Source organism: Taudactylus pleione, unplaced genomic scaffold (genome assembly GCF_031769625.1).
Source record: "Taudactylus pleione unplaced genomic scaffold, aTauple2 ptg000109l, whole genome shotgun sequence".
Classification (NCBI taxonomy): domain Eukaryota; kingdom Metazoa; phylum Chordata; class Amphibia; order Anura; family Myobatrachidae; genus Taudactylus; species Taudactylus pleione.
In genome coordinates, this window is record NW_028284511.1 from 506,355 (window position 1) to 532,240 (window position 25,886).

Here is a 25,886-nt window from a genome sequence, read left to right on the forward strand (position 1 = left end):
ATAAACAGGACATGCACACTTTAACAAACCAATCATTTCAGCGCCAGGGTCTGCCACACAACTGTGGCTGAAATGATTGGTTCGTTTGGGCCCCCACAAAACAAGCTGGCAATTAATCTGTCCCTGCACAAACTGGCTCTACGGAGGCAAGATGTCATCCTCATCCTCCTCATCCACCGATTCCTCACCCTCTTCAGTGTGTACATCCTCATCCTCACAGAGTATTAATTCATCCCTGCTGGAACCACAGGTCCCTCTGTACGTTCTGGAGGCTGGTCTCCCTGGAAGAGTTGATAATTCATTTTATGAACATCATCTTCTCCACATTTTGTGGAAGCAACCTCCTACGTCTTTCGCTGACAAGGTTCCCGGCTGCACTAAACACTCTTTCAGAGTACACACTGGAGGGGGGGCAACTCAGGTAAAATAGAGCCAGTTTGTACAGGGAACTCCAAATTGCTTCTTTTTCCTGCCAGTACAGGTACGGACTGTCTGACATGCCTACTTGGATGCTGTCACCGATGTAATCCTTTAACAGACAGACGCACGCTTGTCGCTGCTGCTTTGAGGATGCAAGTGCGGCTACAGCCCACACAATTCACAAAGACAGAAAAAAAAAAGAATATTTTTATTGTTTGTGGAGCGCACTTTGAGGGTTACACCACCCTTTAACAGACAGACGCACGCTTGTCGCTGCTGCTTTGAGGATGCAAGTGCGGCTACAGCCCACACAATTCACAAAGACAGAAAGAAGAAGAAGAATATTTTTATTGTTTGTGTAGCACACTTTGAGGGTGTCACCACCCTTTAACAGACAGACGCACGCTTGTCGCTGCTGATTTAAGGATGCAGGTGTGGCTACAGCCCACACATTTCACAAAGACCGAAAAAAAAAGAACAATATTTTAATTGTTTGTGTAGCACACTTTGAGGGTGTCACCACGCTTTAACAGACAGACGCACGCTTGTCGCTGCTGCTTTAAGGATGCAGGTGCGGCTACAGCCCACACAATTCACAAAGACAGAAAAAAGAAGAAGATTTTTATTGTTTGTGTAGCACACTTTGAGGGTGTCACCACCCTTTAACAGACAGACGCACGCTTGTCGCTGCTGCTTTGAGGATGCAAGTGCGGCTACATCGCACACAAGTCACAAACACATTAAAAAAATAGTTTTTTATTTTTTGGAGCACTTTGAGAGTTACACCACCCTTTAACAGACAGACGCACGCTTGTCGCTGCTGCTTTGAGGATGCAGGTGTGGCTACAGCCCACACAATTCACAAAGACAGAAAAAAGAAGAATATTTTTATTGTTTGTGTAGCACACTTTGAGGGTGTCACCACCCTTTAACAGACAGACGCACGCTTGTCGCTGCTGCTTTGAGGATGCAAGTGCGGCTACATCGCACACAAGTCACAAACACATTAAAATTTTTATTTTATTTTTTGGAGCACTTTGAGAGTTACAACACCCTTTAACAGACAGACGCACGCTTGTCGCTGCTGCTTTGAGGATGCAGGTGCGGCTACAGCCCACACAATTCCCAAAGACAGAAAAAAAAAGAACAATATTTTAATTGTTTGTGTAGCACACTTTGAGGGTGTCACCACCCTTTAACAGACAGACGCACGCTTGTCGCTGCTGCTTTAAGGATGCAGGTGCGGCTACAGCCCACACATTTCACAAAGACAGAAAAAAAAAGAACAATATTTTAATTGTTTGTGTAGCACACTTTGAGGGTGTCACCACCCTTTAACAGACAGATGCACGCTTGTCGCTGCTGCTTTGAGGATGCTGGTGGAATCTAGACGGGATTTGGAACCGAGGACACACTACCTCCATCAATTGTCTAAATCCCACTGCACTAATGGCGGATACCGGACGCACGTCTAACACCAACATAGCAGTCAAGGCCTCAGTTATACGTTTTGCTTCAGGATGACTGCTGTCGTACTTCATCCTCATCGCTAGGGACTGTTGGAGGGTCAATTGTTTAGTAAAAGTAGTGATGTTCCTACTTCCTCTCTGGGATGATGAACAACTCCCAGCAGCAGCAACAGCACTAGGAGGAAGTGGTTCTTGATCTTTCCCTATTTTATTTTTATCGGAGAAAGTTTGGTCCTCCATTTATGTTATATTGATATATACGTGCGGCTAAAGCGCACACAAACACAGAAAATATTTTTTTATATTAGCTGGAGAGTAGTGCACTTTGTGGGTTACACCACCCTTTAAGAAATGAGCCAGCCGGCTCTTTACTTATGGGACACAGGCGCACGCTTGGCGCTGCTCCTTTGTTGATGCACGTGCAGCCACAGTGCACACAAGTCACAAACACAGAAAATATATATATTTTTGTTTTGGAGTGTACTTTGGGGGTTACAGAACCCTTTAACGGTCAAGCCAGCCGGCCCTTTACTTATGACACAGGCGCACGCTTGGCACTACTTTGTTGAAGCACGTGCGGCTACTGCGCACACAATTCACAAACACAGAAAAATAATTTTTTTTTTGGTTTGGACTGGAGTGTACTTTGGGGGTTACAGCACCCTTTAACGGTCAAGCCAGCCGGCCCTTTACTTATGACACAGGCGCACGCTTGGCACTACTTTGTTGATGCACGTGCGGCTACTGCGCACACAATTCACAAACACAGAAAATAATTTTTTTTTGGTTTGGACTGGAGTGTACTTTCGGGGGTTACAGCACCCTTTAATGGTCAAGCCAGCCGGCCCTTTACTTATGACACAGGCGCACGCTTGGCACTACTTTGTTGATGCACGTGCGGCTACTGCGCACACAATTCACAAACACAGAAAATAATTTTTTTTTGGTTTGGACTGGAGTGTACTTTCGGGGGTTACAGCACCCTTTAACGGTCAAGCCAGCCGGCCCTTTACTTATGACACAGGCGCACGCTTGGCACTACTTTGTTGATGCACGTGCGGCTACTGCGCACACAATTCACAAACACAGAAAATAATTTTTTTTTTGGTTTGGACTGGAGTGTACTTTCGGGGGTTACAGCACCCTTTAACGGTCAAGCCAGCCGGCCCTTTACTTATGACACAGGCGCACGCTTGGCACTACTTTGTTGATGCACGTGTGGCTACTGCGCACACAATTCACAAACACAGAAAATAATTTTTTTTTGGTTTGGATTGGAGTGTACTTTCGGGGGTTACAGCACCCTTTAACGGTCAAGCCAGCCGGCCCTTTACTTATGACACAGGCGCACGCTTGGCACTACTTTGTTGATGCACGTGCGGCTACTGCGCACACAATTCACAAACACAGAAAATATATTATTTTTTTAGCACTTGGGGGGAGCACCCCTGATGGACAGAGCACCCCCTGGACAACACTACAGCACCCCTTTAGGACTGGGACACTGCACAGGACTTTGGAGTGGACACAGCCCCTATGGAGAACTGACTGCACAACACAGTCCAGCCAGCCCCTATGGACTTTGAAGTAGTGGACACAGCCCCTATTAACAACAGCAGCACAGCACAACACAGCCAGCCCCTATGGACTTTGAAGTAGTGGACAACAGCAGCACTACACTACACTACACTACACAGCCCTAACTCCCACCCTCCCTCTTCACTGTCCACAGCCGAGTGAGAAAATGGCGCCGACGCGGGTACCTTATATAGGATCCAAAACCCGCGAGACTCGGAAGGCGGGATGATGACGTTTTGCCTCGATTTCAGATCCGAGTCAGGCGGGAAAAGTCGAGCCTGACTCGGATCGGACTCGGATCGGGGGGGCTCGGGGGGGTTCGGATTTCAGAAATCCGAACCCGCTCACCCCTAATATAGAGGCATCATCATCCAGACCTTGTTTGTATAAGATGGATGCTGCTTCTACATCTGAGAAAAATAATTCCTCAGTATCTATTGACGCGAACTCCAGGACTGGATCACTGACAGTGTTAAGCAGAGACATATCTGCTGCAATGCCTGCCCGTGTGATACACTGTTATAAAATTCCAATACTGGTTCTAGTAAAAACATTACCTGGCAGGAAAAAACCTGCCGTGTAAGACAATGTCCTTCTGTAGGGTATCAAACAAGCACTTTATAGCTATCTGGGTGCCTTGGCTGGGTTGTCTCGTGTAGCTAACAATGACTCTCCTTTACATACATGTTATGCCCGGCACTCCAGGATAATAATTCAGTAATGCTGTGGTGCCTTTCTAGGGTGATGGCACACCCAAATATATCAAGCAAGTAAGGCGGCACTCTCCAGACTTCGTTAGTATATAAATAAAAGTCCTTTATTCCAACGACGTTTCGGCGTAGAGCCCCCGTCTTCAGGGACAAACAGTACAATTAACAAACATGGGTAACACCTTATATACCCTCAAGACATGCATCAATAAATCACAAATGATCTAATCATGAATCTCACAGTTGGAATAAAGGACTTTTATTTATACTAATGAAGTCTGGAAAGTGCCGCCTTACTTGCTTGATATATTTGGGTGTGCCATCACCCTAGGAAGGCACCACAGCATTACTGAATTAATATCCAGGATTGCCGGGCATAACATGGATATATATATAATATATATTCTGGAGTGTCAATATACTTATACTTATTTAAAGTGAAACTTAAACCTGTTGGTTAATCAATGCAGGGACATAGTGTTCTCTGAGGCACCAGATTCCTCCTTTCCCTCCCACCACTTAACAAGCCAGCATTCTCTCCACTGCTGCACACATCTCAGTGAGCTCCACAGGAAAGCTTTGAAAGTTTCCTCTGCTACAGTACAGTACATGGGAGTTATGGAAAACAGTGATTATGCACGAGAGCTGAACTCGCCACCTCTGTCCACTGCCCAGGGCTACGATCCTCTGAAGGTGGAAATGATGCTTCGGAATAGCCCAAGCCAGCATATACAGTCCACTGTGGTGACCATAATGCCAGAAGATCCTCCTGTGCGAGATCACATAATCTGGTCACTCTTCAACGCCATGTATATGAATTTCTGCTGTCTAGGGCTTATTGCCCTTGTGTTCTCTGTCAAGGTAAGCAAGTGATTCCTTATGCCTAGTACCAAGAATCTTCTACAGTACTATAGATAGAAATGTTACTCTTTGGCCTATAATGCAGCAAAATGATGCGTTTTATGTTGTTGGCTCAAATTCAGGTCATTAGTCCACAGTCCTTTCACCATCCAACCCTTTCACAATAATAAAATTACACAATTCAGAGCAACCCTGGATTTCTGGCTGCTATATCCATAAAGGAAAATAATGTCTAAATCTAACTATCCAGAGATTAAGGTGTCCCTGCATAAATATTATCGTAAACAGTTTACCAGTGTTATCATAATCCACATTATAAGAAGCATAAAACAAATTGTGTTTTCTAACCAAAGTGCATCTTATTTAAGCTGTTATGAATAATCTATAGTGAGCATACACAGAATGAACATGTACTTGCAGACAATATGCATGTTTTTTTTGGGGGGGGGAGGAAGGCGGGGGGGCGCGTAAACATTTGCAGTTCAAGTAAAGCTTTGGATCCCTAAATTTGGTAATCTGGGGGTATATTTACTATGGTTCAATGCAGCCAGTCGATGTTTTCAATCTGTGCATGCGTATAAGATGCAGTGCGAACCAGTCACTGCGATCGGGAAGCGATCACAGCCAGTACATAGAGGCACCGCAAGCATGGGTGACAGGACGTGCCGTTTGTGGGTGGTGACATGGGGAGGTCGATGGTAATGGGGGTGTGGTGGTGCGAACGCAGGCGCGTCTGTGTGTTTAAACGCCATTACAGGGGCGTACATAATTAAGATGCCTCGTCAACATTCATGGCTGAATTACACACAGCAGCACTCGCAGTGTTTGCGATAAGGTAGGGTCAACCACAAGTGTTGTGTATGGGGCCAATGTTACCGATTGTTTAAGACACTTCTTGGAGATGACGTATGTTACTAAGGGAAACCAGGACCGGATCTGAGTCTGGTGCTGGTTGTGCTAAGTACAGGGGGAACCCTACACAATTTTTTCCCCTGTACTTAAACAACCAGGACTGGCTATGAAAAGTCTGGGGCTAGTTGTGTATTTAGGATGGTATATCCATCGTTTCTGTTGATCACGCCAAAGGTTGCACGGACCTGCTCGGGGAAGCCTGTGGTATTCAATTCCGGTTTATTTACCTTCACGGACAACACCCGGCAATTGCAGTGTTACATCAGTGGTGGATTTGCAATTTACCAGCGTGTTAGCCATTTGCATACAGTTCAGCTCTTTGAGAACACTGCAGGAGTCACAGACCATTCGGCTGACTTGTGCGGCTGCTGTGCACCGCCCCAAGCTGGGTAGAGACGTCGGTCTCATTGAGCTCTGTGGACGGAGCCTCAGCATACAGGACGGACCGGAGTTCATATGCTGAACACTTCAGCATAGCCTGATTGTCTAATTAACACCATCTATAAGTGGTAAGCTATCCACTATAATTAATACTTGTGACTTTTTCATCATTTTACTTTTTTACAGTTTCCATGTCTTTATATTATATACTGTAGTGATCAAATAGCTTGATTATACCATCTATCTGTGGCTACTCATATGGAACACTGGGCCTGATTCTGACCCGCTCGCGAGCGCTGAGCGGTCGCAAGCGGGTCGATGGTGCCCAAGTGCACCATCGTCGATGGTGCCCAAGGCGGCTCCATCGTGCGCATGCGCGAGACCCGAATAACGACGGCCAAGCCGTTGTTAAGGGTCTTGCACCAGAGGGGGCGTGCTGTCGCTGGTGATTGACAGCACGCCCCCTTTGGTGGGCGTGTCCCGGGGGCGTGGCTGCCCAGACGGAGGCGTTCCCATGGGAACGCCTACCATCTGGGGCTGGCCCCACTGACATCCCTAGTGAAGTGTAGTGGGAGTGCTTTTGGCTCTGATGATGATCACTGGCTAGATTTGATATAGGGTCTCTTAATAGACCTGCCTCTACATCAATTAAGAGTGTCATAAAATGCGTTCCACTTGTGGAATGCTAAAAATGGGCAAAGAACAGGGAGGCCATCTAGCTGGAAGTCGCATCATCGCGACTTCCGGTATCTGTGGCTGGAACATCCATTGATGCAACCTTAGATATCCTCCGCTTAGTTCACTTGGAAAGCCGTCCAACCAGAATGTCGTGACTTACCGGAAGTGCGTCACCAATCCCTGATGCAGATCCGGTGTAGATAGAAGAAGCGGCAAGCATGTGGGGAAAATTAAACTACTAGATCCCCCTTATATGGTATTGGAATGTTTTAGAAGCATAAAAAACATTGTTGCAAAAAATATAAACAGACAGAAAACATAAAAATTGTACATATCCCATACAACAGTAAATAGCAGCAGATCATACAAAAAAATAAACAAATAGGAGAAAAAAATGGATGAAAAAATGGATAAAAAAATTGGAAAAGAGATGTGAAACCCTAGCAATAAAATACCTAAACTATAATATATACATATTTAAAAAACATGAAGTTGTACATATAGAAGGGAATGGAAACACAGAAATAGAATACTTCATAAAAACATTTGAGTTAAAATTCACTGTTATGACCCTTTGGTTCTAAAGTTTTAAGATTATATATTGATTTAATTTCTGCTTTAGTTAGACATATGTCTAACTCCTTCACCCGCCAATTTTTTTCAATTATTTTAATGCCGACAATATTTTTAATACTGCTGGTAGAACAGGAATGGCTATCTTTAAAGTAAATATTTCTAGGGTGTTCACCCCATCGATCCTTAAGTTTCCTCGAAGTTTTACCTACATACTGTAATCCGCATATACATTCTATGATGTATATGCAGTTAATGCTATTGCAGGTAATGAAATCTCTAATTTCAAACTGCTGTTTCGTAGAGCTTGAACTGTATTCTGTGGTTTTGCTACTTTGGTTTTGGTGGGTTCTACAGACCAAACACATACCGCACCGGTGAAACACGGTGGTTTTTATTCTGTTGATTTGTTCCTCTGGTATAGCACTCTTTAAAATCCGGTATTTTAGGTTATTGGCTTTCCTATAAATGAAGCATTGTTTGGATAGTAAAATTTTACTTAAATCTTGATCCTGTCTCAGGATATGCCAATGTTTCTTTAATATGTATTTGATGGTACAATATTGATTATTAATTCTAGTTATAAAAGGTAAAAATGGGCGATTATCTTTGTTGTCTCTCTGTATATACTCTAAAAGATTACTTTGAGGAATATTAGAAAAATGTTCAATCTTTCTTTCCATCTCCTGCGGATTATATCCTTTCTGGATAAAATTCTGTTTTAAACTATCTGCTTGTAGTTTAAATAGCATATCATCCATACAGTTATGCCTCACCCTTTGGATTTGGCCTTTAGGGACATTTCTCAGCCATCTGGGGTGATGGCTGGAGGTATTGATGTAAGAGTTGCTATCTGTTGCTTTTTGATGGTTTTTCATTTTTAGAATACTGCCTTCTTTATAAATCATCAAATCTAAAAAATTGACCTCTTTAAGACTATGGTTAAAAGCGAGATGAATATTTAAAACGTTAGTATTTAAAAATTGATAAAAATCTAAAATTCTCTCTTCTGTACCATTCCATATAAAAAGGATATCGTCTATATATCGAATCCATAAAAGGATATTATTTGCATATTGGCTATTGTACACTTGGGTCTCCTATTACCATTCCATAAACAGGTTTGCGTATGATGGTTCTGAAACGAGTACCCATTGCAGTACCTCGCTATTGCAAGTAAAATTGTCAATTAAACCAGAAGAAATTATTGTGCAAAATTAAAGAAATTGCATCTTTAATAAAATCGATTCTTTTTTCTCCTCCTTGGATTTCTGGATTTTTATTAAGACCATATTCTACACTATTAATGCCTTCCGGATGATTGATGATCGTTTAAAGGGCAGTCACGTCAGCTGTGATCAGGAAATCCTCTTCTCTAATTTGTATTTCTTTTATTTTTCTAATGACTTCTATGGTGTCCTTTACATATGATCTTTATTTAATTACCTCGGGCTGTAAATGGAAGTCTACAAAATGTGACAAATTGGACTTTAAAGAGTCTGTGCCTGCTATTATTGGATGTCCCGGGGGATTATTTTCATCCTTGTGTATCTTTGCTAGAATGTACATCACTGGTATGGCGGGATTCGATTTGATGATATATTTTGATTCATGTTGTGATAATGTACCTTCTTCTACAAATGTTTTTACCATATTAATGAGTTTTATTCCAATCTTTTCACATGGATTACTTTTGAGAAGTTTATAGGTATCTTTATCGTTTAATTGTCTAAAGACTTCCTGTTTGTACCTATCTGTGTCCATGACTACAACACCACCACCTTTGTCTGCAGGCTTGATGGTTAAATCTTTATTTTTTCCCAGTGACTTAATTGCCTCCATCTCTTTCTACGTTAAATTCGGCTCATTATTTCTGACAGTATTTATTTTGTCCAGTTCATCACAAACAGTTTTGTTAAAACTTTCCACAAAGCATCGTTATGAGAATGTGGGATAAAACGTGTATTTTATTTTAAAAGGGTTAGGTTTCTCTTCAATAGCATACATTTTTTGTCCCAAGAAATATTTTTTTAAAGAAAGGTTCCTGATATACTTCTGTATGTTAACGTATGTCTCAAATTTGTGAGCTTTTACTTTGAGCGAATTTGAGCCCTTTCTTTAATACTGAGGATTCATCCTCGGTTAGGGTATGTGAGCTTCAATTGAAGATCTTGGTATTGGTCAGGGTAGATTGGATATTATTTTGGTTTTGGGGTATTCTGTTTTTTAATCTCTTCCCTAGACCCTTACCTCTTTTTCCCCTACTTTTTCTCTTTGGTAGTTGTGGTAATTTCTTATGTGTTTTCTCCATTTCTTGGTGACAAAGATTTTTTAGAGAGGAATTGGAGGAAACACAGAAGAAATTAACACAACTACCAAAGAGAAAAAGTAGGGGAAAAAGAGGTAAAGGTCTGTGTAAAGGACACCATAGAAGTCATTAGAAAAATAAAAGAAATACAAATTAGAGAAGAGGATTTCCTGTTCACAGCTGACGTGACTGCCTTTTATACGATCATCAATCATCAGGAAGGCATTAATAGTATTATTATTATTATCCTTTATTTATATGGTGCCACAAGGGTTCCGCAGTGCCTTACAATGTACATAAACAAATGAGCACACAAGAAAACAGTTATTAACAGTACAAACAATGCAAGACAGATACATGATTAATACATTGCATTGTGTCAGCAACCAAGGGTTGGGTGCTGTTGTAAATCAAAGTATAATTAAGTGAAGAAGAAGCACATGAGGGAAGAGGGTCCTGCTCGTGAAAGCTTACATTCTAAAGGGGAGGGGGCAGACAGACAGGGGTGACACAGATGGGCTGGATACAAGGGTCACAGTAATATAACATCTAAGGAAAGGTTAGTTTAAACTTATGAGGAAAAGACAATGAGTTGAGCAAAGTTACACCAAACCTCAAGATTTGGGGTTCGCAACCATGATCCATTTGAGTGGTCATCTTGCTGTGTCGCTCGGTATGGCATAGTTGAAGTGGATAAGTGGATTGCATGGGGTATAATTGCTGGGGGGATCCGGAATGCGTTGGTGATCCAGGTACAGGCATGATCCATACGCATGGTGGAAATGTGGTGGTAGATAAAAACAGTCATTAATACCAGGAATTGTTGATTTGTTAATTCTCCTTCTGTTCTCCTCCTGTTTAACTCCTGAATAACTCCAGCTTCAATTTAAAAATTCTAATTACACTTTAAACTAAGCACTTGAAATCTAAGCACTCTTGCTACAGCAGCCTTGCAGATAAGCAATACGTATGGCTAAAACCAGGTGTTCACACTAATTCTACCCCTCCTCTAACACTCTCCTCAAACAACAAAGGATCAGCAATCAAATAAACAAATTGTGAGAGGACAATCTACAAACACAGATACAGAGTAGTTTCCTACCTTGATACAGATTTTAAAACTATATGAAATACTCTAAAGTTAAATTACCTATCAATGTTAAAGGCTGAGCAAATAAAAACCAAGCAGTAGTATGTTGGGTGCAGTAGTTAATTACCTATCAATTTTAAAGGCTGAGCAAATAAGAGCCAAGCAGCAGTATGTTGGGTGCAGTAGTTAATTACCTATCAATTTTAAAGGCTGAGCAAATAAAAACCAAGCAGCAGTATGTTGGGAGCAGTAGTTAATTACCTATCAATTTTAAAGGCTGAGCAAATAAAAACCAAGCAGCAGTATGTTGGGTGCAGTAGTTAATTACCTGTGGATGATAAGAAATAAAAAAAAAATCAAATCACAGTTCCTTCCAGGTACTAATATAGCTAGTAATAACTCCTGAATAACTCCGGCTTCAATTTAAAAATTCTAATTACAGTTTAAACTAAGCACTTAAAATCTAAGCACTCTTGCTATAGCAGCCTTGGCTATAGCAGTCTTGTAGATAGCATAGAATATGGTCTTAATAAAAATCCAGAATTCCAAGGAGGAGAAAAAAGAATCGATTTTATTAAAGACGCAATTTCTTTCATTTGCACAATATTTTTTTCTGGTTTAATGGACAATTTTACTTGCAACAGCAAGGTACTGCAATGGGTACTCGTTAAGCAAACCTGTTTATGGGATGGTGGGAGGAGGGTTAGATATATAGACGATATCCTTTTTATATGGAATGGTACAGAAGAGAGACTTTTAGATTTTTATCAATTTTTAAATACTAATGTTTTAAATATTCATCTCGCTTTTAACCATAGTCTTAAAGAGGTCATTTTTTTAGATTTGATGATTTATAAAGAAGGCAGTATTCTAAAAATGAAAAACCATCAAAAAGCAACAGATAACAACTCTTACATCAATACCTCCAGTAGACATCACCCCAGATGGCTGAAAAGTGTCCCTAAAGGCCAAATCCAAAGGGTGAGGAATAACTGTATGGATTATATGCTATTTAAACTACAAACAGATGGTTTAAAACAGAATTTTATCCAGAAAAGATATAATCCACAGGAGAGGGAAAGAAAGATTGAAAATTTTTCTAATATTCCTCAAAGTAATCTTTTAGAGTACATACAGAGAGACAACAAAGATAATCGCCCATTTTTACCTTTTATAACTAGATTTAATAATCAATATCGTACCACCGAATACATATTGAAGAAACTTTGGAATATCCTGAGACAGGATCAAGATTTAAGTATAATTTTACCATCCAAACAATGCTTCATTTATAGGAAAGCCAATAACCTAAAAGACCGGATTTTAAAGAGTGCTATACCAGAGAAACAAAACAACAGAATAAAAACCATCGGGTTTCACCGGTGCAGTATGTGTTTGGTCTGTAGAACCCACCAAAACCAAAGTAGCAAAACCACAGAACACAGTTCAAGTTCTACAAAACAGAAGTTTGAATTGAGAGATTTCATTACCTGCAATAGCACTAACTGCATATACATCATAGAATGTATATGCGGATTACAGTATGTAGGTAAAACTTCGAGGAAACTTAAGGATCGATGGGGTGAACACCTTAGAATTTTAAAAAAGTTTTTTTAAATCATACCCTGTTGAAGCACTTTAAAGTTAGCCATTCCTGTTCTACCAGCAGTATTAAAAATATTGTCGGCATTAAAATAATTGAAGGAAAATGACGGGTGAAGGAGTTAGACATATGTCTAGCTAAAGCAGAAATGAAATCAATATATGATCTTAAAACTTTAAAATCAAAGGGTCATAACAGTGAATTTGAACTTAAATGGTTTTTATGAAGTATTCTATTTCTGTGTTTCCATTCCCTTCTATATGTACAACTTCATGTTTTTTAGATATGTATATATCATATTTTAGGTATTTATATGCTAGGGTTTCACATCTCTTATTCCAATTTTTTATCCAATTTTTCATCCATTTTTTATCCTATTTGTTTATTTTGTTTGTATTATCTGCTGCTATTTACTGTTGTATGGGATGTGTACAATTTTTAGGTTTTCTGTCTGTTTATATTTTAAATAGCAATGTTTTTTATGTTTCTGAAACATTCCAAAACCATATAAGGGGGATCTATTAGTTTAATTTTCCCCACATGCTTGCCACGTCTTCTATCTACACTGATCTGAGTCAGGGATAGGTGATGAACTTCCAGTGATTCCAGTGAACAAGTGGACACCCTAGCCGTGAATACCGGAAGTCACGACATCGTGACTTCCAGTTGGACAGCTTTTCGAGTGAACTAAGCGGAGGATATCTAAGGTTGCACCAATGAATGTTCCAGCCGCGGATACCGGAAGTCACGATGACGCGACTTCTGGCCTGACGACCTCCCTGTTCTTTGGCCATTTTTAGTGTTCCACAAGTGGAACGCATATTATGACCATGGGCGCCAAGAGGGGGGGGCGGGTACAGTTTACCCGGGCTTGCTAGAGGGGCCGAAGGGGGCCCGGCATCGCCCACTCCCCCATCTCCCTCACAGCAGCTCAGCACACAGCTTGTGCTGGGCTGCTGTGTGAGACTGCTTGCAGCTGATGCAGGAGCCGGAGCAGTCTCTTGGGGCTGTGGGGAGGAGTGATCACACTGATCATGCCCCCCTGCTTAGCACCAGGCTGGGGGGCTTACAGCGCACCACTACGCGGCGCTGATAAAGTGATGCTTATTTCTTTTTTTCAAGGGGGCGTGGCCACGCTTCCCTCGATTAGGTAGGCCATGCCTCCTCCATTACCCGGGCCCAGCCAGGCTCTCAACGGCGCTGGTTATGACACTCTTAATTGATGTAGAGGCAGGTCTATTAAGAGACCCTATATCAAGCCTAGCCAGTGATCATCACCTCTCACCTTGATAAAGGTTGCCACAAGCCAAAACGAAATGGTGGAGATGATCACTGAAATCCGTTTGGGTCCCTGAGGAACACCTACTGATGGGGAGTGAAGGAGTTAACCCGGGTATACCATCTACCCTTCATACATCCTAAAAGTGTGCCTGGCTCCATAAGACACAATACGGTACGCAGGAACCTCGGTCACCCGGGGATTCCCTTGTTTGTATGTTTGATGTTCCTTTTTAATGTTAAATTTATTTTAATAAATGTTGAAATGGTATCAGACTATATGGAGCTTTTATTATCTTTTTGAGGTATTTTCCCTACCCAAGAAGCAACCATAGTGTTTGTTCCATACTATATCAAGTATCAGGACCAGGAAGATCCCACATCTGTGAATTTGAGACTGTGGTAATAAGCACCTGATTCTGCATGAAAGTGACACCAATTTGATTTCTAACAAGGGGAGCATTTATCCTGAACTTTTATTTGTTTTCTATAAGAAATACTGGACATACTAATGGATTGCTGTGCAACTGCACTGCCTGTGCAATTTGCATACACATCGTGCGAGCAGTAGCATCTAGCGAGCGGCTCTGAATCAGCTCCAAACACACTAGGGTGAAATTTGTTGTTAGCAGCCAATTAATCTATTAGTATGTTTTTGGAGTGAAGGAGAAAACTGGTACCAGGGCTGCCATCAGAGATTGTAGGGCCCGGGACTGACAAAATAGGCATCCTCCCTCCCCATCCCCTCACTGCATGCGCAGTTGCAAAGCTGGGTTGCAAAGGAAAAAGTAATGTGCTAGTAAACATGCAAGTTAAGAATAATCTCCAGCCACTTCCCCCCAGTTCCCTTCAGCCTCATCTCCCCGTGTTTCTGCAATTCCAGCCCCTTCTGTCTCTCCAGCCAGCACCCATTCTGCCTCCCGAGCTTGCACTTCTTCTGTCTCTCCTGCCAGCACCCTTTCTGCCCCCCACCCAGCAACTCTTCTATCTCTCCAGCCTGCACCTGTTCTGTTTCTCCTGCCAGCACCTCTTCTACCACCACCCCTGCCAGCACCTCTTCTACCACCACCCCTGCCAGCACCTCTACTTTCTCTCCATCTAGCACCCCTTCTGTTTCTCCAGCCAGCACCCCTTCTGTTTCTCCAGCCAGCACCCCTTTTGCCCCCCTACCCAGCATCTCTTCTGTCTCTCCAGCCGGCACCTGTTCTGTTTCTCCAGCCAGCACTTTTGTTTCTCCAGCCAGCACCACTTCTATCTTTCTAGCCCACAGATACTTACCTTCTCCTGTGTCATATCTCTGCTCCTCTTCACACTGTGGTTGGATCTTCTGTCAGTGGTGTGGCGTGATGTCATGTGCCTTTTCTCAATTAAAAAAAAAAGTTATGTACCAGGCAACCACCGGCATGCGGCTGCCCGGATGGACCTAACAGTAATGAATAGGATATATCAATCTATAAATACTGCCTGCACTGCTGCAGTGATCAGCAGGAAGCAGACAGCAGTTATAGGGTAATCTCTCTGTGCCTCATTGACAGCTGGCACCCGGAGGCCAATTCTTCCATGGCCTCCAGAAGTTCTGACACTTTGCAGCTCTCATGGCAGTCAACCGTAGGAGCCAAAGGCAGTTCCCCCTTCTGTCCAGGCTCGGAATTCCAGTCCCTGCATGCCCCCTGATGCCGTCCCTGACTGGAGCACCCAGAGGAAAGGAAACCCACACCAACTTGGGGACAGCAGGCAAACTCCACATAGGCCATGAGCAGGAATTACTGTATCAAGTGCATATGAAGAAGCAGCCTCATTTGCCAAATAATGCTTAATAGCAGGTACTGAATTTGATACCTGGATGATCATCACTGGTACTATATACTTTAGTCTCAGGTAAGATTTGTTCTTTACGTGCCTATACCAATATCTTGATTTGAACCAGGCACTTACTGAACCAGGGCTACCTATTTACAGTACAGTACTTTGATTATAGTTACTCAATTGTCACTTTTTACAAACATCATATTACAAATGTTACTTTTTAATTGTTACCACTGTCATATTGTAAAGCAGATAAAAATGAACATTTATTTAATACTTGACCTACCTCATAATTTATACACAGCAGATATTTTCACGGTTGATTGCTCCAATACCCAAAGTTAGAATATTACCAAAGGGGTTGGACAAGCCGCAGCAGTGAGCAACTCACCAAGCACATTGGCAACCTCTGGGCCTGAATCAGCTGAATGCAGATTCCTAATGTTCATGTGCAGTACAGATCCTGTGTGATCGCACTCAGAGTGGCTGCAGACTGTCAGTCTGCTGCCGATTGTGGGCGGGAGAGGGTGGTGACGGAAATGTATTGCCACAGTTGGGGAGGGGGGGGGAGCAAAGAGGCCAGGATCTCCATTTCCTAGCCTTATTCTCTCATCTGCGGCGGGCGGCTTGTGTGACTCCATGGGTCATTTAGCCGGCCAATGTTCCTGCAGATTATATGATGTTGCATTGTACAACATAGCACGGATAATTTATTGATGCATGAGGCTTGATTCCTTCTGCTGTATTACCATAATTGCAAGGACAGAATTGGAAAACTGCTTGTGTGCAGGTTTAAAATCCGTCCTAAGCTAAATCAGGCCATCTGTGCAAAAGATATATACATACTATGCAAATACAAAAATAAGGTCCCAATTTAGAATGAAAACAGCCATGAAACTCTCCATACATCAAAGAGCACCACTAGAAAGACCCTCTCATTCACCCCTACTGTATGTCTCCTTTAAATAATCTGGCTCTATCTGGCTCTGTTTGAGCCTAAAGCACTCCAGGCCTTGCGGCAACGAGACCCTACCACAAGGGTCTCATCGCAAGCCCGATGGTCGCGATGGTCAAGACCATCGCGACCATCTTCCTGGCCACTCGCTATAGCTATGGGTGGTCACCCACAGCTATACGAGTGGCCAGGAGGCCGCTCTAAAAATCAGACAGGACGGCCCTGATTCAGGGCGAGTGCTCTGTTAGAGCGTCCGGCTCTGAATCAGAGCCTCTGTTTAGCTCGGTCACCACCTCTGTTAGGAGGTGGGACATGATCAATGATTTTGTAACGCAAGCTGGCTAAAGAATGTCTGGCTTCTTTAAAATGACGGGCGACTCTGAATCTTTGCCCGCAATAGCTGTCCTAATAGAGGAGCGGTGCATGGCGATCCATTCTTTAAATATGCAAGTAGTTTGACCTACATAACTAAGGCCACATGGGCAAGTTATTAAGTAGACTACAAATTTAGATGAACATGTAAGAACTAGAGATGAGCGGGTTCTGATCTCAGAGATCCGAACCCACCCGAATTTCAGGGATCCGGGCCGATCCGAGCAAAGCTGCCTGCCCCGGATCCTTCACCAAGGCAAAACCTCGCGACCCCACTGTCGGGTCACGAGGTTTTGTATTGAGCGGGCTTAACGCAGATTGGCTGAGAAAGCCATCTGTCACAGCTCTCAGCCAATCAGCGTTAAGCTTATTGAAAATGCACACAGAAGAAAAAGAAGATGGCACCCGCCATCCCCCTGCCATCTGACACCTCTGGCACCCCCCGCTGCCAACACCACCGGTACCCCCACTCGCAGCATCTCCCACTGCCGACACCACCGCTGCTGACACTGCCGGCACCCCTGCACTGCTGCATCACATTCTGAGGACACCGTCAGCGGCCCCCACACTGCCGACACTCCCACACTGAGGACACAACCAGCACCCCTGAACTGCCGACACTGTCAGCACACATGCACTGAGGACACCGCTGGCACCGACACTCTGCCGACACCGCCAGCACCCTGCATTGAGAACACCCCTGCACTGCCGACACAGTCAGAAAACCTGCACTGAGGACACTGCTGCCATCCCCGCTCTACCGACCCCGCCGGCACCCTGCATTGAGTACACCTCTGCACTGCAAAAACAGTCAGCAAAGCTGCACTGAGGACACTGCTGGCACCCCCGCTCTGCCGACATCACCGGTGCCCTGCATTGAGAACACCCCTGCACTGCCGATACAGCCAGCAAAACTGCACTTAAGACACCGCTGGCACCCCCGCACTGCCGACATCACTGGTACGCTTCACTGAGGACACTGCCAGCACCGCAGCACTGCCAATCCATGTACTGAGGACACCGTCAGCAACCCAGCTCTGCTGACACTACTGTCACAGTAAGTGCACTATTGGTGTATCCAACCCACACTGTATAACACACTGTATCCGTGTTGAAAATTAGAAGCTGACCTGCCACATGTTAGTGCTGCCCACTGTGTCACTTAGCTTAGTCAGCCAGCTAGCTGGATGCAACCTTTTGGCCTTGATAGATAAAGCAAATAATATTCTGAGGTAGTCAAAATTGATTGGAAATTACTAGAAATTAATGTTATGGAGGTTAATTATACTGTAGGAACAAAAACAGGCCCATTTTATGTGATTTTAGCTGTTTTATGATTTTTTAAGACAAAATCCAGATCCAAAACCAAAACACGGAAACAAAACACGGAGGTGAGGTTTTATCAAATCCAGATCCAAAACCAAGGAGGATCCAGATCCAAAACCAAAACACGAGGGTCGGCGCACATCTCTAGTAAGAACATGATTGATTTTGTATTTTTTACCCGAGTGGGGATGATGGAAATATGGTCCAGTCTCCAAATAATTGCATGTAACACAGGAGACACATTTATAACACCCTGGTTTTTTGTAGGAGGTATTAGTATTTTTTGTGAATACGGGGTAATGTCAGTTTTAACTAACATGTCTCTAAGGTTGAGTCCTCGTTTATAGCTGATGAGGGGCTTACTATTGCGGAACACTGGAAGATCTTTATCAGATGTGATAATAGAATCTGGCAGCTTTGGAGACAACCAGGCTGGCAAGTGTAAATTCAGTGACAAATGGGACCTCAGTTTTAATTGATTTTTTTATGTTTAGGTATCAAATGGGATTCCCTAGTAATGCCATCACTTCTGCTTTCTGTTTTAAAAGAAGATGGGAGTTGTAACCACGTTGTTTAAATTTAAGAACAATGTTGTCAATTTGTGACTCTACCTCATGGACATCACTTGTGGTGCGTGCCACCCTCAACATTTGTGACTTAGCCAGACCTCTTTTAAGGCTGGAGGATGAAAGCTATGAGCTTCCAAAAGAGTATTCCTGTCTGTTTTTTTAGTGTATACAGTAGTAATTATCAAATTATTTTTAATGGTTAAAGTGACATCTAGGAAATTGATGCTTGAATCACTGTATGTAGAGGAAAATGTAATAGTTGAATCCTGTGCGTTTATGTCATTAATTATGGTTTGAAGTTTTTCTACACCTCCTGTTCAAAGCAATAGTAAATCATCTATATATCTAGTATATAGCAGAATATCTTGTTCGATTTGAGAATTGGAAAAAAAGAAATGAAGTTCCTGTGAAAACATGTAGATATTGGCAAAGGACGGAGAAACATTAGAGCCTATTACACAACCACTTTTTTGTAAGTAAAATTATCCATTATGTAGGAAGTAATTATGTTTGAGGGTTAATTCTAAAAGCTTGATAAAGAGTTGAATGTCAAGTTTATCAAACAATTTTTCACGTAAGAATTCTTCCACTGTTATTAGCCCCTCTTGATGGGGTATAACCTTATAGGGGCTGTGTACATCTAGGGTATACAGAACAGTGTTATCTGGTATCTTCCCAAAGTTTTGGATCATGGATAATGAAGCGGTTGTGTCCTTCAAGTACGTGGGTTGTGTGACTACATACGGTTGGATAAGACTATCTAGAAACTGTGCTATTGGTTGATATACGGAACCCTTGGCCGAAATAATAGGCCTACCAGGGGGGCTTATTAATATCTTTGTGAATTTTGGGGACACAATAGATGACCGGTATCCTGGGGAAAGGTTGTAATCGTTTTTTTTAACTGTATACAGGTCCAATAATCCATTTTGCACTGCTTCTTGTAAAATCAAGTCCAGTTCAGTTTCAAAGAGTTCCGTAGGGTCCTGCAGTAGCTTCTCATAGGTGTGAAGGTCAAGTAGCTGGGAGTTCAATTCTCGTGTGTAGTCATCAATGTTCTGAATCACTATGGCCCCGCCCTTGTCAGCGGGGTGAATAATGATATCCGTGTATTGAGAAAGATTTTTAAGGCATTTTGCTCCCCTGGGGATAGATTGATATATATTTTGGGTTGTGTCAGATTGTATTTCTGCACTGAATCATCCATTAAACACGAAAAGGTTTTTATTGACGGATTATGTGAAGGGGGGTCAAAGGTGGAAATATTTCGTTTGAAAGAACCTGATGAAGATACCTCTGATGTTTGGGTTTTATGTTGGAAAAATTATTTTAAACGCAATGAACGTGCAATCCGATAATTATTGATTTTCCACTCAAAATTATTGTGCTTGTTGGTGGGTATAAAGGATAAACCTTTATTGAACACTTTTATTTCCAAATCGGTGAAAGATCTTGAGGATAGATTGTGTATTACGTTTTTTTCTTGTATGTTCTGGTGGAACCTCTTGTTTTGGCCACCGCGCCGGGTAACCCTGAGGGAGGAATGCCTGCGGGTGCAGGAAGGGCAAATCCTAAAGGAGCAGACCTGAGAGTCGACGGGTCATCAGATGCTTGTACTTGGAAGTCACTGTCACTGTTGGAAGAAGGATTATCATTGCGATTCCGACATTTTTTATTACGCCACGAGTGTGGGGGTCATCTTTGTTGGATATTACTCCCTATATTGGGACCAATTAACCATCTGTAAACCTGATTGTTGTCATAAACAGTGGTTACCGTATGGAGTTTGTTTTTCTTATATTTAATAAGGTCTTTTTTGTATTGGTCACATTGTGAATTCAGGCGAGTCCATAGTTGTTGATAAGTGGAATCGCGGAGTATGTCACTGTGTTGTTGTGTGAACATTTCAATTTTAGATCTAGTAGATGACAGCTCCTTGCCGGCCTCCTCTATGACCAAAATCATGAGGTCCAGACTGCATTTGTTTAGGATTGCAATCCAGCGACGACAAAAGTCTGCGTTATTTCTGCCAATGGTGGGGCAGTTTTTTACCCTAAAACCCCTGGGAATTAATTTAGATCTAAAATAGTCGGAAAGTGTGCTGCCATGGAGAAGGTAGTCAATTTATCTTTTCTTCATCTTGATTAACTGGTTAAAGATGTCATCGGCAGGGTGGGATTCTAAAATAGGGTCATCGTCGTTGTTAAATAATATGGATGAAATCTGAGCTTCCGTGAAACTGAGAGTCTCTCCTTTAGGTAATTCCATATTAATGAAAGACATGGGATCCATTCTTCTGTTATCAGGTTCCATATTGTAAAGAAGGGTGTGTATATGTATACTGTGCAAAAAAAGCTTTTCAAAGTGCACAAGTATAAAGTGCAACATGCAAAATAGTGTGCAAAAAAATCATGAAAAATGCAGTCACTCTGAGATCAACACCTAATAGGTGCGCAACTGTTGGAAAAATGACCAGGTGCCTCCACACTGTAGGGTTAAGCAATAGAAGGCCAAATATTCCAGCGCTAAATGAGCAAGAGTATCAAATAAAAATGCAGCAGTAAAGATAAAGAGGTTATTGTCAACCTCACATAGAAAAATAAGAAATTAATATTGTGCCCTAATATTTAAGCTGGGACACCAGTACAACACACATAATATGAATAAAAAATATACATATGTATTTTATTCAAGGCAAATGCCCATATACAAATCACAAGTAAATTATTATAAATAAACAATTAGAACAATCAGCACAATAAATCATATTGAGCATAAGAAAAATAATGCATTCAACAATATTACAGTTGATCAGACTCTTATAAAAAGTAGTTGCAGATGAAAATAATAAATAAAAATCATTAAAATATATAAAAAATGTCCAGAGTTAATATAACCACAAATGTATCCAGTGGAGAAATGTGTATCTATTTGACTGATACAAATTGGTAACTCTAGATGATAACCTCGGAGATCCTTTCAGGGCAATATATATGTAACAGTTCACCTCTGATTAAATACAAATATCCCGGCATTTAATAAATTGCAAAAATGTGCCGTCTTCTAGGGGAGGCTGTAACTTTGTATATCCACTGCTGTGCATAAGAGTCTCGTGTAACTGTGTCTGATTACAGCTATAGTTGGTAGTGGATACTCACTTAGCACCCTATAATCAAGGCTGTACCTCAGGCTAGAGAAGGGCAAGTCCAGTGAATTGTCCGCCACGGAACACTCCACAATTCCTAACTCAGAAAGAGGCAGTGGCACACGTAATGGTCAGCTGCAGGATGCTCACAGTCACCGTCATATTGCACAGGAGGCAGCGTGGATGGCACAGCGTGGAGGGAGCCGGAAACACTGACCATGTGTAGCGGCACTAGAGCAGAGTAGTTCATGTGTCAATGCCGCCTAGCCACTTTGGATTACAGGCAGGGATAAAATGTGCAGCGTTACTCCGTCAGCCAATCGAGTAGTCGTCAGTGTGAGATATCAAACCCAAAGTGGATCTCCGGTTCACAATTTAGGGAGCAGCAACGCGTTTTGGCTACCAACCGTAGCCTTTTTCAAGCTGAATTGTTCACCTCCATTAGTTGGGCAGTTTAAATAGCACCAAAGCATAAATGATTGGTTAATTAGTTAATCTAATTTAACTCATTATTGACTTGTCTCAAAACTCAGCTGATAGTGATCTCATTTTAACCTGAGATTGTAATGGACACATATTACAACACAATATAAAGAGATATTCAAACCAGAAACAAATCATAACTAGGGGAAAGAGAGGACTGGGAGGGAGGACACACTGAAATACAACTTTTGTCCAAGGCCCTTAATTTTGCTCCCAGCTCCAACCCTATTTTATTTAATTTATTTTCAGAACTTACCCGTTATGTGAGATCATTATGTCGACAACTGTATTTCTTTTCTAAAAATAACAAGAATAGAAATGTAAATCAATTAGATGAAGATGATCATCCAATTTTTTTGGATACTAATGATCTAGAGTGTCTCTCTAGATTGGAAAAACTACAAATGGGAGCAGGGGCAACTAAGGAAGACACTAAGGTGTTCGATGTGCAGGGTTCTGCCCTAGATATAGATAGAACTAAGTTTAAAAGAAAGTCTAACTTTTTCGCTTTCAGTCACAAAAGCTTGAGTATTCAATTATTCTACAAAAACACACTTAAGGAGTTTCAAACCCTATGTAACTCCAACCCGAATAGGGACCTTGGGAAAAGAAATCTGTCATATGGAGAGAGGGTGGCCCTGAGCAATCTGTGGAGTATAGATTATATCAAAGAGGCGCTGAATCAACTTCATGATCTGTTTTTCTACCAATCCATTTATTTTCATTTCCCTACTATTCATTTCCCTACTATTCTCTCTTTGTGGTTCTTGCCTCCCCTGTGATACCCTTCGTGATACTTTTTTTTCATCAATAAAAGCTATAAAATCCTGCAATGTGATCCTGTCCTTTCACATATTATTGTATTTAAAAAGAGCAGAAACTTAAAATTTTTTCGAGCCCCTAGTGCCTTTATTAATGATAATAAAAACAACAGGCAAGATAAAGCGAGGACTGATATCTGGCTTCCAATTAAACCAAAAAGGGTGCTTTTCGTGCAATCATAACAGATGTCTTACATGTAAACATATTATCAATAAAGGCAAACAAGCCTCATCAGTGAAAATGGGTATTGCATTTGATATTAACAGTTTTATCAATTGTGAATCCACTTTTGTGGTGTATGCATTGAGTTGTGATTGCCCCATGCAATATGTGGGTCGCACTACAAGGACCCTTAAAGAACAGTTTCGTGAATACCGACTTAATATACTCAAAGGCCTGGAGACGCATAGTGTCTCCAGAAACTTTTCTGAGTTTCATCAGAGAACACTGCCTGTCTAAAGATTATAGGGTTAGAAACTATAGGTGCTACGATTAGAGGTGGTGACAGATTCAAAAGGTTATGAGAAGCTGCATCGAAATGGATCTTTCAGCTTCAAACTTTATCTCCAGATGGCCTCAATTAAGCACTGGAATTTCATGAATAGGTTCACTTGGGGGTGCGGGGTGGGTTGTTATCGCTCCATATGCTACTGGCTGGTCAATGGAGTCACCACGACCCCCCCCTACCCTCCCAATTATCCTCATCCATTGATTTTTATTTCCCTACTATTCTCTCTTTGTGGTTCTTGCCTCCACAGGGATACCCTTGGTGACACTTTTTTTTCTAGTCTACATCTGATGTGTTGTCATATACCATATGTCTATGTTCCTATAGCACCTGATGGTTGGGAAAATGTTCTTGTCCCCCAAGTTCTGCTAGTTTGTCCAATAATTTATTCTTATGTCTACAATCTCCTCTTACTTCACAGATTGATTTTTGTAGCTTAATGCTGGCCGATCCAATTAAGTACATCAGTCTGGGTTATAGACCCCCTTCCATTATATTGCCATTTAATGTGTTTGTAGTAGAGATGTGTACTCGGTTCTCAAAATGGCATTTTATTGGCTATCGGCTATCACGTGTTTTGGATAGCCAATAACATAAATCCGAAATAATCCGGACTTGCGGTAATGTGGCAATTACAGAGTAAATCCGAACCTTCTCATCCCTAGTTTGTAGTTAATAATATAATTGTACATGTTATTAGGTTTACATTTAAACATCTATTCCACACTTTTCTTGCCAATTTCATATAATGTATTCTCAATATACACTATACAATTTATGTTTATATATATATATGTAGATTACTTTATATAATTTTATTTATATTTATTTAATTTGATTAATTCAATGAGAATCCATAATAACCAATTTCCTTCCATCTAAGTTTATTGACATATATAAATCATGTTATTTAATATAATATAATATAATATAATTATCTATATATTTAATAACCCATACTCTGACATTTCTATGTCATATTTTTGCTGGGACATCAGACTATACCTAAATCAAATGAGTATATTTTACTGTTTGTGTATAAAGTTATGATTTGTTTCTGGTTTGAATATCTGTATATATTGTGTTGCAATATGTGTCCATTGCAATCTCAGGTTGAAATGAGATCAATACCAGCTGAGTTTTGAGATAAGTCAATAATGAGTTAAATTAGATTAACTAATTAACCAATCATTTATGCTTTGGTGCTATTTTGTCACGACCCTGTCTAGTTGTCACCTTTTTGCCTTGGGACTTACCCCTGTCAGCTTCCCCATGGAGCTGTGTGTGTAATTTGCCTGGAGGATTTGCTCTGATTATTGCACCTGGCCTCTCCTCTGTCTGTGAGCACTGCTAGCCCTGATTGGAATCACAGGTGTGGTTCTGATTCTCAGAGCTGCAGAGATGAATATTTCCTCTGCATGTTGTGCCTTCCACCACTCAGAATGCTACTACCAGACCACCTGTCCGTATCCACCAATTGCTGCCAGACCCATGGTATATATATCCTCTCCTGATAGCATTCTGGGCCTGAACATCTCGTCTTCCCGTGGTGTATGGTTCATGCATTCAAGTCTGTCCCTGAAACCTGCTACAGCAATCCCTGGCGCTATCCAGAAAACCTGTTTCAGCTGTACCTGGCAATCCAGTAAATCTGCTGGCAGCAACCCCCGGTGCTTCCAGAAAACCTGTTACAGCCAAACCTGGCAATCCAGTAAGCCTGCTGACAGCAACCTCTGGTGCATCCTGAAAACCTGCTACAGTAATACCTGGCATCCAGACGTCCTGTTACAGCAATACCCGGCCTGTGCTCTGCTGCTAGTCCTACTCCTGGTTGGTCCCTGGCACTCTGTAAACCTGCATCGTGTTACCCTGCCTTGCTTCCTGCTGTGGATCAACTCCTGCCCCTGTTACCTACCTATTCCCTCCCTGAACCTAAAATTCCCAAACCTACCCATTCCTTCCTGAAACCTGTTATTTCCAATTATCCTCTCCAGCCTGCAAATTCCCAAACCTACCCATTCCTTCCGGAAACCTGTTAT

General features: G+C 41.8%; 1 protein-coding gene across 1 annotated transcript in view; it reads left to right on the forward strand.

Moving 5' to 3' along the window:
• Nucleotides 1-4,715: 4,715 nt before the first annotated feature.
• Nucleotides 4,716-25,886, forward strand: part of LOC148525208 (interferon-induced transmembrane protein 1-like) — a 34,831-nt gene continuing 13,660 nt past the window's right edge. The window contains exon 1 of the mRNA XM_088471049.1: nt 4,716-5,038. Within this exon, the coding sequence (XP_088327175.1) occupies nt 4,787-5,038 (252 nt within the window). The 5' untranslated portion in view covers nt 4,716-4,786. The remainder of the gene's footprint in view (nt 5,039-25,886) is intronic.